The sequence below is a fragment of the Schistocerca piceifrons genome, chromosome 8 (genome assembly GCF_021461385.2).
Source record: "Schistocerca piceifrons isolate TAMUIC-IGC-003096 chromosome 8, iqSchPice1.1, whole genome shotgun sequence".
NCBI lineage: Eukaryota > Metazoa > Arthropoda > Insecta > Orthoptera > Acrididae > Schistocerca > Schistocerca piceifrons.
In genome coordinates this window covers 314000295-314020546 of record NC_060145.1, presented here as the reverse complement: position 1 = coordinate 314020546, position 20252 = coordinate 314000295, and the positions used below count along the sequence as shown (strand labels likewise).

Sequence of the window (20252 nt, the reverse complement as noted above, 5' to 3'; positions counted from 1 at the left end):
CGCAATGTTCTTCCTCATCAACCGTACAGCACGGATCTCGTTCCTTTCGGCTTCCATCCGGTTGGCACAAAGAAGGATGGAGTCCGCGGAAGCATTACGTGGATGATGGGGAGGTTATTGTTGCAGCAAGACGTTACTTCCGACACCGACAAGTAGAGTGGTACCGTGCGGGCATACAGGCCCTGCCAGTAAGGAGGCGCAAGGCAGTCACATTAAACGGAGATTACGTTGAAAATAGGGTTTTGTAGCCAAACGAGTTAGGAATAATATGGTGTATTGGAATCCTGAATAAAACCAACCTGTTTTCAGCAAAAAAGTCTGTTGGATTACGTATTGAACAGCCTTCGTGTGTGCCCGCTTTAAACTGTGTGACGTTTTCAGACGCAATGAAATTGCCATTTAGCAAGTAATGCTGTGTGTTCCATCTTTTTTGAGGAGATGCTCGTTGTCATTTTGTTGAATGCATTCCTGCGCTTGTATCCAGATGATATTCACTGAAGTTCCATACCAGTATAGCTCATCCACATTTTGCAGTATGTTCATGTAATGAACGCTGTTGCCGCTCTGTAGTACTGGAGTGTTAGAGGTGAGAGAATGCTTATCGAATCAGATATGATCAGGATCCTTATCAGGCACAATACACTGAGAACTGGAGAGCTTGCTACTGCCTCTGCCGACAACACAGGCGAATTTTGAGTAGTGAAGTATGTCCGTTGTTCTTTTTGTAGAATTAATAGTAATTCTATTCATCCCTGGATCACTGCAACGAGGATACTGGGTATGTACTGGTATTACAGTTAAAAAAGAACATAATGCGTATATACAGACATATACATGTTTACTTCTTTAGTTCGACAAGAATGGGACAGGTAGTCAGGTGCTATAAACTGTTCTGGTATTTTCCTGAAGTATTTTAGCGAAAGCACAGAGAACGTAAAACAGGACGGTGGAATGAAGATTGGAGCCTCCATCGTCCCAACACAAGGCTAGGTTTTATAAAACGGTGCAATTTCGTTAGATTTGTCCCTAGTGTACAATATTACTGTAACAGTAAATAACTGAATAACGTAGGAAGCTGGTGCTACTTTGTTCATTCATTTCTCAATACTAATCAACACACATACCACATACATTATTTCATAGTGCTGCAGCAAGAGTACACACACTTTCAGTTAATGTCAGGAACATAGCTAGAATGTTTGGTTTCCGATGTGGGTACCGCAACTTGCCATTTGTTTACCCGAAAAACTGAGTCATCCCTCCCACTAGAATGAGAGCTTGAACTAAGAAAGAGCATGAAATGATAGCGTTATCCATTGTAGAGCTTTGGTGTAATATTTTCAAGAAAAGAGAAAAAGCTCTGCCTTCATATGACTGATCAGTTATTTCCAAACCATTAATGAATATTTTAATAGCATCTTGCCCATGCATCTGAACAGTTATCGTAAACGGATTGTTAATGTTTAATGCTCTACGTTAGGAGATCTGATCAATGTTACTGCAAGTGACAATAAAATGATTCAGTACTCCCAGCAGATACTAACAGTAATTCTGTAATGCCTTTCCTTTTTCAGTCCACATTTATTACTTTAATAATTGGTACCAGAGGTTTGCCGTCTCATATGCTCCAGAAATTATGTGCTACAAATTTAAAATTTGCCTAATGCCGTTACCGTGAAAGCTCTTCCGCTAGTGATAGAATACGCAACAAGGGCTGAAGTCGCCTTGAGGGCAGTTTCCGCCAGAGCCGGCCGCCGCGTCCCTGGCCTCCTTAAAAGTGCGTCTCATTGTCGATTAAAGCATTGCCGTACGCCGGAAGTACGCTGACACTCACCCTGCGCCGCCAGCGGCACGTGGTTTGGCTGAGAGTGGCACGCCTCACCACCGGAAACTACGATCACGTTGAGCTGAACGGCTGTCTATCTCTCCATGTATGCAGGTTCCAGACAGGGGACCGTACAGATGTAGCTGTCCAGCTCCACGCCTTCCTACTGTTTGTGAACTGGACTAGTTGATACAAAACTTAACGGAGAACACGGATTTGTATTTTGTTGATTTTCATTGTTCGCCACCGTTAGCATTGCCGTTTCTACTGTATTTTATTTATGGGTCATTAAGTGTTTTTCTCATCCGGATAAATTCTACCAGTCAGTCTTGATTACTGATGATTAGGCATTTTGCATTATAATTCGAGAAGCTGGTCGCATGATTTAATTTATGTGCTAATAATATTAAACACACTGCAGCCTAAGGTCTCGCGTAGCTTCTGAACTTTACAGTAGATTTGACGAACAATATCCATTCAGCTGTGAGATAAGTTGCCGTTGAAACCCAGCCTCCTGTCTGTGACGTGATCATAAATATGTATCTTTGTTTCCAGATTACTAAAATGATTCCCCTTTCGCCACTGCTCCGCCTGTATACTTTCCGTATTGCGTCACGCCATCTCGCGATGGCCATTGGTCATGTCTATCAGCAGTGTAAACTCTTTCTGATATTCGTACTTGCTTTAATTGCCGTTCGTCTCACGGTTGGAAGAAGACTAGGCCTAGTAAGTTTAGATGTGGTGGTAAAACCGTAGCAGTTACATCGTTTATTGTTAGAGTACGTCCGAGACGTGCCTTCCTTAACTTTTATAAATTGTTCGGGCACTTATCTTAGAGCGAAATCAATTGTACTTAGAGAACGATTCAACAGATGCAGCAACCATTCGCGATTTATTGTCTTCATAAACCTTGCTTAAGGTAGCTATCAAAGCTAGTGCGAGCTCATCATCAAAAGTTAATGTTTACGTACACTGAAATGACAAAAGTCACAGGATACCGATAAGCACATATACAGATTTTTGGACAACATGGTTGTTGAGATGAAGCAGCGATTAGTATGATTAATCAATTATTCAAAAACAGTCTTAATCGCATTTGTTATTATTATACCGTCAACTGGTTTCAACCCGACGTAGGAGTCATCTTCTGGGCGTTTACACTGTGAAATAATATATATCCGTCAGAAAGACTCCATTGTAGAATAGCTAAAATTACGTAAATTTAAAATATGTTACCCATTGGTAGACTCCTGTCTAGATAACGGCAGGAAACTATGCGAGACTAACCCTTCGTATAGCGTGCTGAGATCACGTGAATAGACGGCAACACCACCAGCGGCGATCAACGGCATTTAATACAGTTTATATGTAATTACTAGTCATCTTGGTTTAACATAACGTTAAGTGACAGTAAATAACAGAAAACAGAACCGTTCCATTTAAAAATAGTTACAATTATAGTGTTAATTATAAAATAATAACAAATGTTCCGTAGTCAACTCGTAAAATTCGTAAAAGTATATTATATTATGTTACATAATGTAAAGTAAAATAATTTGTGACACACAAAAATTGGTGTCGTCTTGTATTGTAATATATATATTCGTACATTTGAGTCAATTTACTAAAACGGCTAATATGGAAGGACTACAAAGCCCTCTACTCCTTGTGGTGAGGACGCCGTTGCCATGGATTACAAGGCGTATACATATACAGGTGACGGTAGCATCGCGTACACAGTGCATTGGCGGAGCTGTCATCTGTGATCAGGTTATTCATGTCAAAAGGTGTCCAACGCGATTACGGCTGCTTGACGAGAATTAAGAGACTTTCGACGTTGAACGGGAGTTGGAGATTGGCGCAAGGGACATTCCATCTCGAAAATCGTTAGGGAATTCAGTATTTCGAGAGTCTCAGTGTCAAGAGTATACTGAGAATACCACATTTCGGGCATTACGTGTCACTACGGACAACGCAGTGGCCGACGGCCTTCAGTTAACGACCGATAGCAGCGGCGTTTGCGTCGAGTTGTCAGTGCTAACAAACAAGCAACACAGTGTGAAATAATCCTAGAAATCAATTTTGGACGCACGACGAATATATCAGCTAGGACACTGCGGCGAAATTTCACGTTAATGGTCTATGGCACCAGACGACCGACGCGAGAGCCTTTGCTAATGGTACGACTTCGCTTGCGCCGCCTATCTTTGGCTCGTAATCATATCCATTGGGACCTAGACGCATGGAAAACCGTGACCTCCCGATTTCAGGTGGTAAGAGCTTCCCGGCAGGGTCAGGGATTTTCTCTGCCTCGTGATGACTGGGTGTTGTGTGATGTCCTTAGGTTAGTTAGGTTTAAGTAGTTCTAAGTTCTAGGGGACTGATGACCACAGATGTTAAGTCCCATAGTGGTCAGAGCCATTTGAACCATTTTTTGAACACACTTCTCTCAACGAGAGAGCAGTTTGTTGATACCGTCACTGTGGAATGTCTGACATTGTTGAAGGAACCACAACTTCGCCTATGCTTTCACCGCTTCCTCACTATTAAAGTGAAGTCGTTAAAGATGTTCTTTAAGTTTTCGAAAAAGATGAAAATCTCATGGTTGCAAGTTTGCACGGTATGGAGAATGCACGATGATAGTGAACCCAAAGCGTCGGATTGTTGCAAATGTTTCAGCGTAGCGCAGCACTCACCGTACACAACTTTCATCCTTCTATGGATTTCGATTGGTGGTTAGAAACTGGATTACATCACGCAGTTTCTAACGCTCTGACCTAGTTACGTTACGCACCACCCTGTTATACTATGTAATTGGGAACTTTCTAGCGGCAGAGGATTCCAACTTGTGTCAGCGAAGCGGGGAAGTCGACCGGATAATACGCATGGCATGTAACAGCGCAACCGATGTTGAGAAAATTCGCAGCCATTACTTCCCACCTTTCAGCACGCCCTCGTATGTATTGGGTTGGTGAATAAGTCTGTAGCGTCTTTCCATAAGTTTAATAACAGAGACTTCAGTCATGAATAATACACACATCAAAAAAGTTTTGCATCACCCTGGGTTCCAGAACTCTGGAACATAGACATTCACTGTGGATATTGTATCACAAACACAGTCTCTGTGACTGTTCAGAGATTCACTAAACCCGCCCAAAGGTGTAAACAACCATGCATGAGCAGCGCCTATTAGACGGAGGGGGTCCAACAGACGGTTAGTTTCAGTCATTCCACCAGGAAGGAGGTACACGGCTCGTGTTGTCTGTTGTCCAACCATACCTAGACGGTCAACACCGCGGTTCGATCGCGTCCGCATTGTTACTTTGTGCCAGGACGGGCTCTCAACAAGTGAAGTGTCCAGGCGTCTCAGAGTGAACCAAAGTGATATTGTCTGGACATGGAGGAGATACAGAGAGACAGGAACTGTCATTGACATGCCTCTCTCAGGCAAACTAAGGGGTACTACTGCAGTGGATGACCGTTACCTACGGATTACGGCTCGGAGGAACCCTGACAGCAACGCCACCATGTTGAATAATGCTTTTCGTGCAGCCACAGGACGCCGTGTTACGACTCAGACTGTGCGCAATAGGCTGCATGATGCGCAACTCCAGTCTCGACGTCTATGGTGAGTTCCATCTTTGCAACCACGACACCATGCAGCGCGGTATAGATGGGCCCAACAACAGGCCGAATGGACCGTTCAGGATTGGCGTCACGTTCTCTTTACCGATGACTGTTGCGTTTGCCTTCAACCAGACAATCGTCGGAAACGTGTTTGGAGGCAACCCGGTCAGGTTGAACGCCTTAGACACAATGTCCAGCGAGTGCAGCAAGGTAGAGATTCAAGAATGAAATTTTCACTGTGCAGCGGAGTGTGAACTGATTTTGAAACTTCCTGGCAAATTAAAACTGTGGGCCGGACTGAGACTCGAACTCGGGACCGTTGCCTTTTCGCGGGCAAGTGCTCTGTCAACTGAGCTACCCAAGTACGACTCACGACCCGTCCTCACAATTTTACTTATGCCAGTACCTCGTCTCCTACCTTCCAAACTTCAAAAATGCTCTCGTATATTTCATATTTCTATGAAAACTTTTATCCCTCTTTTACCCCCTTAGGGACTGAATTTCCAAAGACACTATAACACGTATATTTTATTTCTAACCGAGAAGTCAAATACCAGTTTTCATAGATGTATCCTTACAGATGCTTTATTAGTACTTTAATAATAATTTACTTCTAAAAAGTACCTCTCACCCACTATTTCACTCCCATAGTGGTTGAATTTCCAAAAATGATGAAGCACGTACTTTTTTTTAATTTCTGATAGAGAAACCAAACATCAGTTTTCGTACTTCTAGTTTCAAACTTGCCTTAACAGCGGCATATCTTCAAAAATATTAATACCCTACTTCACCCCTTAGGGGGAATCTCGAAAAATCCCTTCTTAAACGATGCCTGCTATATAAGATCAACACCCTCTCCATATTTAAAGTTTCTGTCCGTATCTGTTTGGGCTGGGCGATGATGAGTCATTCAGTCAGGACATTGCCATTTTTATATATATATATATATATATATATATATATATATATATATATATATATAAGAGATTGATGCTAATCTGTGATGCTATATTGTCTGCCTTAGTGTGCCTAAACCTATGAGGCCCTGCGACGAGACTGTATCATGGCTGCGTGCAAACAAACCACCTCAATAACAGCAACTACTTTCCGTGGTAGTAGCATCTTTTATCTTGACGCCAAAAATACTTGGTGAATACAACACCTTCGAGCCTTCTGATGACTTTACTAGACGACAAGATCATCTGCAAATAATTTAAAGAAGGCTGTTCCGATTGTGTCCTATCTAGATTAAGATTAGCAGAGGGCCTATAGCGCTTCCTTGGGGAACCCCAGGTATAACTTCGGTTTGACTCGATGGCTGCTCTACCTTTCCGGCAGGAAATCGCGAACCCACTCGTACAGCTGAGACCATGCTCTTCATGCGCCCAATAGGACTAGAAGCGTTACGCCGATACATCCTCCACCTTTTTCTTTTGTCTTTTTCCCGTTGCTCTACAGGGTCGGCACTATTGTATGTCAGTTTTGGGAGTGTTACAGGAATTTTGTGGCCGGGTTGCTTCCCTAACGACATTACACCTCCCAGGGAGGCCTCCGTGTAAACCACTTGTAAATCTCATGTTCAAGTGTGCTAGCGTTTTGTAAGAGTTTCCGCAGTGTGTAACTGAGGCAGGATGTGGGTACAAGCCCGGTATTTACCTAGCTGGATGTCGGAAACCGCCTTAAAACCACATCCAGGCTGGCCGGCTCACCAGCTCTCGTCATTAATCCGTGAGCATTACACCCAATGCAGCCGTGCAAAGGGTATAGAATCAGAGCGGGAGATAGAACTAATTTACTCTTACATTCAGAAACCTAATGATATCAACCAAACTTTGCCTTTTGGTTGTTGGACACGTTATTTGTGAGGTAAACAAGTGTTAAACGCTTTAGCGACGGCCTCGACGTTAACCATCATTCTGTGTAGTAGCCCTTCCAAGCGGTGCTCGGCAGAACTCCGTATGGATAAACGGCAGCTACGGGAGGCGCCCTTGAGCTGCTACGCGGAAGTCTGCCGGCTGTCAGTCGAGCGGCGCAGCGCCACCGGGTTGTTGGCTGTGCGAGGTCGTTCGCTGCCGCACTGTCAACAGCTCGCGGACCCAGCGCTGCCACCTTGCCGGGAAGCAGGAACCGGCACAGCCCACCACAAGTGGCCCGTCTGCGTTACCGTGGCCGTTCCTAGTGTGCGACAAGTGGGGTTTGCCCCGCCACCTTACAAAAAAAATTAAGTTAACGAACTGTACTCCAATCCTACCCAGCCACAGACAAACCTTATCAGTTCGGTACCAGTTTGAAGAAGGACGAAATTGACTAGTGGCATGAGTAGGCAGACCCATTTCTCGTGAAATCTCTAACCCATTCCAGCATTTTCCGTACATTACTCAAGCCACCATCCTCTATATGGCGTAGGGCCCTTTATGAACCAGTTTTACTTCCCCTTTTTCCTGTTCCAGTCGCGAATTTGCGGGAACAAGGACTGCTGGTAAGTCTTCGCGTGAACTTGAATGTCTCTGATTCTACCTTCGTAGACTTTTCTCGAGATATACGTAGGAAGAGAAATATATTGGTTGACCTTACTAGGTAGAAACGTACACTCTCGAAATTTTAACAGTAAAGTGCACCATGATACAGAACGTCTCTCTTGTAGCGTCTGCCACTGGGCTCGACTGAACACCTCGGTGACGCTTGCGCGCTTTCTGAATAAACCTACTCTTCTTTCCATCTTCTCTATATTTTCTATCAATCATATCCGCTGTAGATCCGAGACTAATGACCAATATTCGGATATTGATCGACGGTTTTGTAAACTACCTCCTTCGTGGATGGACTACACTTCCTGAGGGTTCTTCCAATGCGTGTCAGTCTGGCATCTGCCCTACCTGCGTTTAGTTTTATGTGGTCGTTCCACGTTACGTCGCTCTGTACGCATACTCCCAGATATTGATTATGTGACTCCTTCCAGCGACTCTTCCACAATCGTGTAATGGTGCGATAAAGGATCTTTCTGACTATTTAAGCGAAAAACATTACATTCTTCTGTGTTGTGGGTCAGCTGCCAATTTCCGCACCATGCGTCGATCGTCTGCAGGTCTTTTTGCGTTCTGCTGCAACTTTCTAGCGTTGCATCTTCTCCGGCAGAAACATCATATATATATATATATATATATATATATATATATATATATATATATATATATATGTGTGTGTGTGTGTGTGTGTGTGTGTGTGTGTGTGCATGCGGCAGCATGCGCACCTAATATGTTCCCGAAAGCTGGACATGGCAACGGGATTTTCCGGCTCTCATATCTCGGGTTCTATTGGCGACAAAATGGTAAGGTCAAGTATTTTGGATAGACCTTGGACGAGAGGCCATTTGCATACCCAACAGGAGGATCGTCTTAGTGTCACTATCCTACAGTACAGGGTCGAAGTATGAATATTACACACTTCCTCCTGTTTAGGCAGGTGGAGAAAATCGGTTGGTTCTTTTTCCATTTAATGTGGTCTACGGTGGGCTTCATGAGACTTATGGAGGCACCATTAGTTCATGGGCGGTTCCTCGAAGAAGCGGATCAAAATCCAATCGATGTTGAAGAACCTTGAAAATTTTCTTGATATCTTTATTCCTTTCCGAGATACAGTGTTACCCACTTCTACACATAAAATTCCGTATGAAGCGAAATCTAATTAATAAATAACCGCAACAAATTGCTCAAATGTAAACGGTGTATTATCTGGACATTTATCTGGAAGACCGTCACCTCTTTTTCAAAGACCTTTATCCGTTATCGAGAAACACCTCAAAAAACTTGTTTTTTTGGATTCCAAAAACCCAGCTGCGGATTCCGAGACGGCTATGCACAGAAAATGGCTCAAATTTTTCCGATATATTGCTAAGATCTCGATCTCGAACAACCTTGAAAATTTTCTTGATATCTTTATCCGTTTCCGAATTACAGTGGTGCGGAGATACCATACTTGTACATGTAAAAACACACAAAAAACCCGATGTGAAGCGAATAGTGACGTAGCACGGAGAAATATGCTGTAAAGAGTCTCTATATCATCTTAGAACGCCATGTTGTAGTACTGAGGCACATACAGATTTTTTTCCTTAGGAGAAGACGACAGTGACAGTGAGAGTGACAAAGAGTCGGAATAGTAATAAATGCTGAAGACAGCAGACAGTGGTTATATTATAGAAAGAGTGAAGGAGACGGTAGCAGTGTGTGTGTGTGTGTGTGTGTGTGTGTGTGTGTGTGTGTGTGTGTGTGTGAGAGAGAGAGAGAGAGAGAGAGAGAGAGAGATAGAGATAGAGATAGAGATAGAGATAGAGATAGAGGGTAGGGCAGTGGCAGTGGAGCATAGTAGACAGTGACAGAACAGTGCAAAGGAGACAGTATCAGGCACAAGGAATAAAGGGAAAGAGAAAGAGGAAGTGGATGACTTTAGTAGTAGGAGAGAACGAAGGGCTGTGACGCAGGAAAAATGACAGAGAGACACAAAGAGACAATGACAATGAGCTGGGCTCAATGAGTGAGTGAGAATGGGCAACTGGGAGTGGATAAATATGAGCCATTTATTGCGATGGACTAGTTGGTGTGAATGAGTTACAGTGAGGGGACCTTGTGGGGGACTGAGGTGAACTGCATAGTTAGAAAAGCACGAATATGATGGCGCGCCAAAATATTTGAGAAAATTTTTAGAGGTACTGAGGAAGTATGGGGCAGCTGGTATCCCACTTTTCTGTCAGAGTCTATTGAAAAAATAGGGACATATTCGCATTTTTGGTGCTCCGACAGAAACATCTTTCCGCTGGTATATCTTGTCCGCTGTGAAAAGCATTAGTCCAAAACATTGTCTCTGGGGTAAGCGTGAAGTTACTTTTAAGCCTGAAGTCAAGAATTTCAGCATTCACCGAAATTAATATGTGATCCCTTCCTAGCTTAGACATTAGGAACGCTGTTGCTCGTTAAACACAGTTTGGTATTCACTTTTAACTTGTACTACCGTCTGCAAGAAGTTTGTCGATGATGACACCGACTCCGGCTTTCTTTGTTACGTGGCACAGTCATTTGCTCGTATTCGAGTATCACTCACTATCTTAGCAAAACGTACGTAATATTTATTATACTGCATGTGATAAGAATTTGCCGCTTGATACACCATCAATAGTAGTTGAAAACGACTGGTAATAAACGGAATGTAGCAAGAAACTGAAAAATGTAGTAAAGAGAAAAATAAAGTTTTTATACCGTACTGATGCTATACAATAGGACAGCAGATTACAGTCTACAACTGTCAATATAGTTGTCTCGGATTTACTACAACCGGTTACACAGATATTCACAAAATTTTCTTAATTTTTAACGTAATTTATACACTGTTCAATAGAATTAAGGGAACACGTGTATCAACGTCCGGTACGTTAAATCTATCTTAATACAGACGATATCTGTGGTCTTGCTGCATGGCTTGGGATTTTCCCTTTCAATGTAGCAACAATTAAAATCCTTAGCCATCTATTGGCTATGTTATGTGTCACAGCGTCAGGTTTCCCTCAGAAGAAAGTGGGTACCGGTGTCCTACTGTTTTCTATTGAGGTGCACAGATGGCAGTTATCATTTGTGGACTTTGTATCCAATCAAGAACCGACATTTTAATGCAGTGCAAGTTGCAAGGCCGGAGTTGGATCAGAAAAGAATGGACTTTCGGTCGTGTTGCTGCAGACGCCAATGCTTCTCCATGTGTCATTCATAGGTTGTGGACACGCTCACGGAGGCAGGTAAGTACACACGGCGACTTGGAAAAGGTTGCCGACGCATTACAACCCCACGTGAAGCGTTAATTGGCCATATCTGCTTTGCGGCTTCGCACAGATACCGCCAGAGCACTGAAACACCATCTCAGAAGGACCGCGAGAGCCGCTGTGTCCGATCAGACGGTAATGAACAGGTTATGAGAAAGGACCGTGCGATCTGAACCTCCGCTTGATACAGCGTCTAGGAGCTTGTCGTCAGTTCTGCCGTTCCCATGTCAACTGGCAACCTCGTCACTGCCAGACGAGTCCAGATGTCCTCTTAGCAAGGCATGTGTAGACACCCCTGGTGAGCGGTACCTACCAAATTTTATCCAGTAATTCGAGGAATATCCACGGTTCTGTGATGTGGGGAGGCTTCAGTGTTGACAGCCATACGGATCTCGTCTTTGTCCATGATCCCTTACCGCCAGGCAGCACATCGAAAAAATACTGTTGGACCACGGGGTGCCTGCTGCATATGACGGTGGCCCTAAATTCCTTCAAATGTCGGGGCCTATTTGGCAGACGTCAGCAGGGATGTATTGCGAAGCTTGGACATTGAAGTAATGGAATGCCGGCGGTCCGTTCCGACCTAAACCCCGTAGGGCATATGGGGTACATGCTTGACAGATGTGTTCGTGGTCGTCGTGATCCACCACAGTCCCTCCGAGAACTCTCATTGAACGACTGAGACAGATATCACAGGGTGACCTCTGTAGACTTACACCGAGTATGCTGCATAGGTGTCAAATAGTGATAAACGCTCTCGGAGGGCATATTCTTTATGGAAGCTCTCAAAATGCAATGAAAAGCACCCAGCATGGCGAGATGAATGATTATTTCCACTTTGTTTTCGACGCCTATTGGATATTTCAGTTCTTTTTATGCAAACGATCGAACATGTAATGATGTTTTGATGTGTACTTCATTTGTAAGAAGATAAAGGTCTAATTTGATAACACAGCTAGTCCTCAATTATTGCTCAGTGGAGTATGTTAGAAAAATGGTTCAAATGGCTCTAAGCACTATGGGACTTAACATCTGAGATCATTAGTCCCCTACACTTAGAACTACCTAAACCTAACGAAGGACATCGCACACATCCATGCCCGAGGCAGGATTCGAAACTGCGTCCGTAGCAGCAGCGCGGTTCCGGACTGAGGCGCCTAGAACCGCTCGGCCACAACGCCCGACCGGAGTATATTAGACACCCAAAGTCGTGTTTCTCAATTTTTTTTTTTTTTAAGGACACGTGTCGATTGCTTTTTGCTACACGCTATGCGTCATCACTTGCAAACAGTTTTCTTTTCATTTCTTAAGTGGCGCCGTAGGTAGCAACCTCCATGAGACGTTTATTTCTCTCCTAAAGGGGATTAGACAAACGAAATTCTCACACGCACTGCTTAGTAATAATAGATTCGCGCAATTTTATAGCAAGGTACTGCTGCTCCAAAAATAATGTTTCAAGCAAAAATAATCTTGTGTTCATACACTGAGACCGGAGTTATGTTGTAATTTCACGATATTAAAGTGCTGTTTTTCACTCAACAATTCTTACGGCTGTACATGATCCCTAACCTTTACATTTTGTGAACAACATTCAAAACAGGCACTATACTGCTTTGCATAAGGGAATGAGAGAAATTCGTTTGCAAGTAAGGTCAGTTAACAGCTCAAGATGAAACAAAGAAAAAGCATCGGGCAGTTTTCGTGACTTACGAAGGTGTAACAGCAGACGAAGAAATTTTCTAAGTATTACGGACATGGACTTATGGACGACTTATGGACGACTACGCCAACAGGAATTCTCTTGCTATTTTAGCTCCTATAGCTAAGACTGTGATCTCACGAGACTGGTAATTGTGAGGACACTGAAGCGGTCTTCTTTCAGTGAGGCTAATTGGTCTGAATTCTCATAGTAGCATTAATAGTTCCATATATCGTGATGTTCTGTACATTACTCGCTCACTTCTAGCAAAGCGTCGATGGCAACAGTGGGACTATCTACTAGACTGTCTTACACCCCAACACAGCAGGTTTAGTGTTGCTTGAGCCACAAGGAATGTACCGAGACAAGCCTAATACGATTCTCATCGGTCAGTTAACGATTCATGCGATAAGCTGCGACTAGTAACGCGATAACTCAGACGTGTTGGGACATAAGCAGCCGGCGACAGCACGTCACGACTAAAACGACGTATTTTGAAAACTGCCTGGTGCGGAAGATATCAGATCGTTCCGAGCTGGGAGCATGCCCGCTGAGTGCCGAATGATCTGAAACGCTCGATTGTAGACTGGGTGCGCCGCGTGCTGTGTGAAAGTTACTGGCAAAACCCCAGACTCCTTAAAACGCTTTTCATCGTCTCTTACGTCTTCCATTGTTTCTCCTATTGACTATAATTTAGGTGCAAAGAACAGCCTGTACACGAACTAGCCTGACTAGCGTCTGTCACTCGCTTGTCAGCCCCCACCCACTTCATTGTAGCTTATTTTAGCATATAATGTTTAGTTGAACAAGTACTGAATGTGGAAAATTACTCGAAGGAAAAGAAAACTCCGCTGTGTCATATGCTTCTAATGCGATAATCTAGCCTGCCAATCTTATCCAAAATATTATCCACATCACGAACAGCGAATAATCCGAAATATCTAATTACTTGGAAAACGAAACCTACACAGAAATCCACTTTCGCTGCTACCACCCAAGATTGTTAATGAAAACTGTAATAATTTAAGTGATATATGATTAATTTTGTTTCCAGCGTGTTTGTAAGTAATCTGGAACTAACGATTTTGTAGATGTATTTATTCACATCATCCCGTTTAGCGTACATTCTACGGGACTAACATTTTAATAAGCATTGCTGTAGCCACTTTTTTGCTTCTAGATGAAATTAGAATGGACCTTAAAATCTCAAATATAAAGAAAAAAATCGTGTACAAGAGAATCAGCATCATAGTTTGTGGGAAAATATGTTTTTCACGCACGTTTACAAACAGGAAGAGCAGACAGTCAGAAGAGTGGCCAAAATAGACAATTGTTTGACATTGTTCGATAAGGTGAGGTTAATGATACACTCGATCAACATGTTTTCAAGAATAAAGTTATGCGTAGTGTCCAAAAGCAACGGAATCTTGGAAAAAGGCAGATGCATAAAGTAGCAGTGTTTTGTTACCAGACAATATGTGGAAATCACATACGAGGGTTGGAACTTTAATAGTGGCAACTATTTATTTACAGCTCGTACAAAATAGATAGGCGTTTCAAAGTTTTACTGACCCTCAAAGTAGTTACCAGCATTGTGTATAACTCGTTGCCAACGATGTAGAAGTTGTAGGATACTCTTAGCGATGCCAGTTGTGTTGACAGTTGGAGCGGTGCGGTCTGTTTCCTGACGAATTTGTAGCAGATCTGAAGCGAATGCCGTGAAGTGTTTCCTTCAGTTTAGATATCGAGTTTAATTTACGAGGACTTAAGCCGGGGGAGTGCAGTAGGTGGTATGTCACTTAGCAGACCCGTCAGTAAAACAAATCAGTAACTGCTTGCACTGTACGTGCTTGAGCATTGTCCTGCAAAATGATGGTCAGGTCCTGTCTCTAAGCTGGTCGTAGGTTGTGTTCCAAAAATGAGCAGCTTAGAGACGGAAGTGATGACACTTTCTGCAGGACCTGACTATCATTTTGCAGGACAATGCTCAAGCACGTACAGTGCAAGCTGTTACTGATTTGTTTGACTGATGGGTGCTATACCATCTACTGCACTCCACTGACTTAAGCCTTCGTAGGTTCAACTCGATTTCTAAACACTTCACGGCATTCACTTCATATCTGCTACAAATTTGTCGGGCAATAGACCGCACTGCTCGAAATGTCAATGCAACTGGCACTGCTAGGAGTATCCTACGACTTCCACATCGCTGGAAACGGGTTATACACGATGCTGGTGTCTACTTTGAAGGTCAGTAAAACTTTGAAACACGTATCTATTCTGTACGAGCTGTAAATCAATAGTTAATGGTCCAATCCTCGTACTTATCGTTTAGTGTATCAGCAGATTTACTCGATGTTGATAATTACAGTCACTGACTGTAAGGCTTAGATAGTCAGATAAGTGTTCTACAGTTTAATAACTTTACCGGTATTTTGACCACACTTTTTTTATTATTTCAGGAAAAAATGCAAATTGGAGATGAATATTCTGGTAAGTCGTAGAAAGTTTCTTGTTGTGGCATCATCGTTGTCAAGAGCTGGTGACAATGTCGATAAAAATCGTTTAGGGACAACAAGCACTGGCGAATGCGCACGACTGCCCAGATTCGCTGCAATTAGAGGATCGACCACAACATTTCCAACGATCTGTTGATCCATGGCAGACAGCGAACGCGAAAGCAGATGGCCTACAGTTAAAAACTATGCTTAGAAACGAATGCACAGAGTTCAGTACGTAGATCATGAAGCATCAGTTTGCCCAATACGCGATTTATTTAATCTGAAGAGTTTACAGTTAAATAAATAGCACATTTGGACACCCGGTGCATCATAAGCTCCTTACTGCCGTGATACAGCCGCACCGCGGCTTGACAACAAATAATGTGCTGGTTGTTTTAAGACACCTTCACATTCAGTAGGCCACAATAATCGATGGCATCCATCGCTTATAAGACGCTAGAAGAAAAATACTAGATGCCGCTTTTATTTTAAACACGTGAGACGAGTTGTTAAATTACGTTTACGCAGTGACTGGTTCAAACGCTTTAAATGCTATGAAGAGCTGCGAAATTAAAAAAGCTACAATCAGTTACTGAGTGAACTGATAACCTACGGCTTTGGCTCATGTTTAATTAAGATGCAAAAAATTACGACGGATACGTAATTGCATTGGCAATACGTCACGAGCATCTGCGATAGCGTAAGGCGGGCGGTGACGCGATCGAGTTGTAACAGAGAACAGTTGGACGGCGCAGGTACTCACGGTGGCGAGGTGTCCCGCGGAGGTCGGCATGGCTGCGCTGCACTACCCACACTTTCACCGCTGCGCCGGGGCGGGCACTGGCGCGCGGCTCGCGCCGTGGCGCTTATATTTTAAAATCGCGCTTTCGGCTCGGCTCGGCGCCGCTCGGCCGAGCGCGGCTCGCCTGCACGCGACCGCCTGCGCCTGCACACACGACGCTGCGCCGGCCTGCGGAGTGGGGGCACTCCCCCTTCTGAGCCACTACCTGTCGCGCGGCGCTAATAGCTTTGCCGCACTGTGGTGCTCCTCTTGCCGCAAGTGCAAACATACTCGTACAGACGAAAGTGTTGTAGTCATCAGTACGAAGCTTATGCACTCCATGTTAGTCTGTCCTGTGGAAGTCTCTTCATTTCTGTCTAACTACTGCAATCTACGTACGCCTGAACCTGTCTTCCGCAACCTATTTCATCATTGCCAGTCATACTTAACAAAGACGATGCAAAAAGTAGTGTTGATTAATTTAAACAGTGTTGATGGGGAGAAAATATAAATGGCTGTCGTGAAATCGCGAAGTGAGTCCCGCGGGGTTCAAGGCTGGGTCCATCTCCACGTTGGTCTGTCCCACATCTACATCTACATTTATATTCCGCAAGTCACCCAACGGTGTGTGGCGGGGAACACTGTACGTGCCACTGTCATTATCGCCGTTTCCTGTTCCAGTCGCGGGAAGAACGACTGCCGGAAAGCCTCCGTGCGCGCTCGAATCTCTGATTGCACATTCGCGATCTCCTCGGGAGGTATAAGTAGGGGGAGGCAATATATTCGATACCTTATCGAGAAACGCACCCTCTCGAAACCTGGAAAGCAAGCTAAACCCCGATGCAGAGCGCCTGTCTTGCAGAGTCTGCCACTTGAGTTTGCTAAACATCTCCGTAACACTATCACGCTTACCAAATAACCCTGTGACGAAACGCGCCGCTCTTCTTTGAATCTTCTCTATATTTTCTGCCAACCCGACTTGGTACGGATCCCACACTGATGAGCAATACTCAAGTACAGGTCGAACGAGTGTTTTGTAAGTCACCTCCTTTGTTGATGGACTACATTTTCTAAGGACTCTCCCAATGAATCTCAACCTGGCATCCGCCATACCAACAATTAATTTTATATGATCATTCCACTTCAAATCGTTCCGTACGCATACTCCCAGATATTTTACAGAAGTAACTGCTGCTAATGTTTGTTCTGCTATCATATAATCATACAATAAAGGATCCCTTTTTCTATGTATTGTATGTATTTGGCGTGTCTCATTCCAGACGAGTGTAACCTCAGATGTTTGCATGGTAGAGCAGTGATGGTGTACACGTATGTGGAGACAGTGTTTGCCCAGCAATCGCCGACCTAGTGTAACTGTGGAAGTGTCTTCATTTCTGCCTAACTACTGCAATCTAGTCCACTTGAGCCTGTTTTCTGTGATCTATTTCATCATTGCCAGTCATACTTAACAAAGAAAACGCAAAAAGTAGTGTCGAATAATTTAAACAATGTTGATGGAGAGAAAATGTAAATGGCTGTCGTGAAATCGCCATGTGAGTCCCACAGGGTTCAAAACTGGGTCCACTCCTATTCCTTACACAGGGCGTTCCATTTATTTCAATCACCCTAAATAACTTTTTGTCCAGAAGCGACGTTTATTTATTTACTCGAGTCAGTATCATATCCATAGGATTCTATAAATTTACAGCTTCGGATAAGGAAACAAGAAATTTACACATACATACACACTTTTAAAGTTGAATTGTGGACTGGGTGTTGTGTTGTCCTCATCATCATTTCATCCTCATCACCAACACGTAAATCGTCCAATGTGGTGTCGACTGAAATAAGACTTTCTCTCGACGGCCGAAGTTCCCCGGACGGGACCTCCCGGCCAACAATGCCACACCATCATTTCATTTCAGTTCATATAATCTACATACATACATACATACCTTGTGTATTGTGTATCAAACCTGGGACCTAGAAACGACGGAGAGGCTTCGTCCCATTGTAGCCCTCAGTGGTTCACAACCCTACAACAGGCCACACAGTCCAACCACCCCACTGCCACCCCGCACCGAACGCAGGCTTATGTTGGATTCTCTCCCCCGCCCCCCCCCCCCCCCCTCCCCCTGGAACGTCTCATACCAGACGAGTGTAACCCCAAATGTTTGTAATGATGGTGTACGCGTATGTGGAGACAGTATTTCCGCAGCAAACGTCGACGTAGTGTAACTGAGGTGGAATAAGGGAAACAAGCCCGCATTCGCCGAGGTAGATAGAAAACCGCCTTAAAAGCCATCCATAGGCTGGCCTACACACTGGACCTCGACACTAATCCGCCGGGCGGATTCGTGCCGGCGACCGGCAAGCCTTCCCGCTCGGGAAGGAGCGCGTTAGACTGCGCGGCTAGCAGGGCGGTCTCTTACATACTTTCATAATTGTTTCATAGATCATGAATACGACATTTCGTAACGAAGTGGAACATGCCACTTTAACGTAAGTTCTCTTTTCGCAAAATAATTAATTACTTTCTTTTTACAGTTACTACTTCGTACCTAAAAATTCATCTATTGAGTAGGAGTTGTCATTCAGAAATTCTTTTATCTTGTTTTCAAATACTGGTTGGCTGTCTGTCAGACTTTTAATGCTATTTGGCAAATCACCAATGTGCTAAAGTCAGCTTTAACCCACGTCTTTGCCCACAGACGAGCAACTGCTGCAATATTTTCTTGTGTCTTGAACAGCTTCTCCTCGTTGCAAAACTTGGGGCAGCATATAACACTGACACAGATGTTTAATGTCTGTGTTTCACCATATACGAACAGTGTTGGCCCTTGTAAGTCTCCCTATTTCGTTTGGTTGTCCTTATATCTGCAACCTTCCCTCCGTAACGTGTTTTGAGATCTCAAAAATAAAATAAAATAAAATAAAATGGTCCAGTCCATGTCGTGTTCAGCTGTTAGGCATTCTGCTGTCTTTACCCCTACTTGCCGGCCGTAGTGGCCATGCGGTTTTAGGCGCTACAGTCTGGGACCGAGGGACCGCTACGGCCGCAGGTTCGATGGTTCAAATGGTTCAAATGGCTCTGAGCACTATGGGACTTAACATCTATGGTCATCAGTCCCCTAGAACTGAGAACTACTTAAACCTAACTAACCTAAGGACATCACACAACACCCCGCAGTTTCGAATCCTGCCTCGGGCATGGATGTGCGTGATGTCCTTAGGTTAGTTAGGTTTAATTAGTTCTAAGTTCTAGGCGACTGATGACCTCTGAAGTTAAGTCGCATAGTGCTCAGAGCCATTTGAACCATTTACACCTGCTTGGAGATGACTTATTTTGGATGCCCACAGTTTCTCTCTGGCTTTCTTGACTGATATATTTATTGCAGATGTTAACTATAAGAATCCCTTCCTATAGTTCATCCTAATTCTTGGTGGATGATGTTTAGCCAGTGGATGTAGCTCACCCTCTTTAACTTTCTTCCTTTCGGCTTTTGTGCCCACTGCATAGCGTATGTCAGCAGTTCATATATCCAGAAATTAATCTTGCAGTTTCAATAAGGGCTACATATACTTTCTTCGTGTGGGTGTATTTATACCACAGTGGGCACTCACATTCGCCAGCTGTGAAACAGCAGCAGCCGTAGCAGACGTACGGACGACATGGGTTTTTGGCACCCAAATTTCTAGCAACAAGTTTCTGTATGATGTCGTTTCGGGCTTACACCTTATGTTTCCAATTAAGGCAGTGCTGCTGGTGAGTGAGTGATCTGCCTAAGGTAGCTCCAAGGTATTTGGGTGTAAAACTATGCTTCAGCTGAATGCCATCCGAAATTGCTTGTCTATTTCATAGACGGAAAATGCATAACTGAGTTTTCTGTGAGTTTGGCTTGAGGTGGTTCTTATTAAAGTAATCAGACGTTTCCAGAGTTCTTGTCAGTATCTTTTCTTCTTCTTCTGCCTGTATGACTCAAAGCAAGGTTGTCAGAATATACGAAACTTCT

At 43.8% G+C, this 20252-nt stretch overlaps 1 protein-coding gene across 2 annotated transcripts in view; it reads right to left on the bottom strand.

The window, feature by feature from the left end:
• The window catches only part of LOC124711613 (protein spaetzle 5), a 301170-nt gene extending 284877 nt beyond the window's left edge, over positions 1-16293 (bottom strand). For both annotated transcript variants that reach the window (XM_047241778.1, XM_047241777.1), the window contains exon 1: positions 16222-16293. In XM_047241778.1, the coding sequence (XP_047097734.1) occupies positions 16222-16251 (30 nt within the window). In that variant the 5' untranslated portion in view covers positions 16252-16293. The remainder of the gene's footprint in view (positions 1-16221) is intronic.
• Between the last annotated feature and the right edge of the window lie 3959 nt (positions 16294-20252).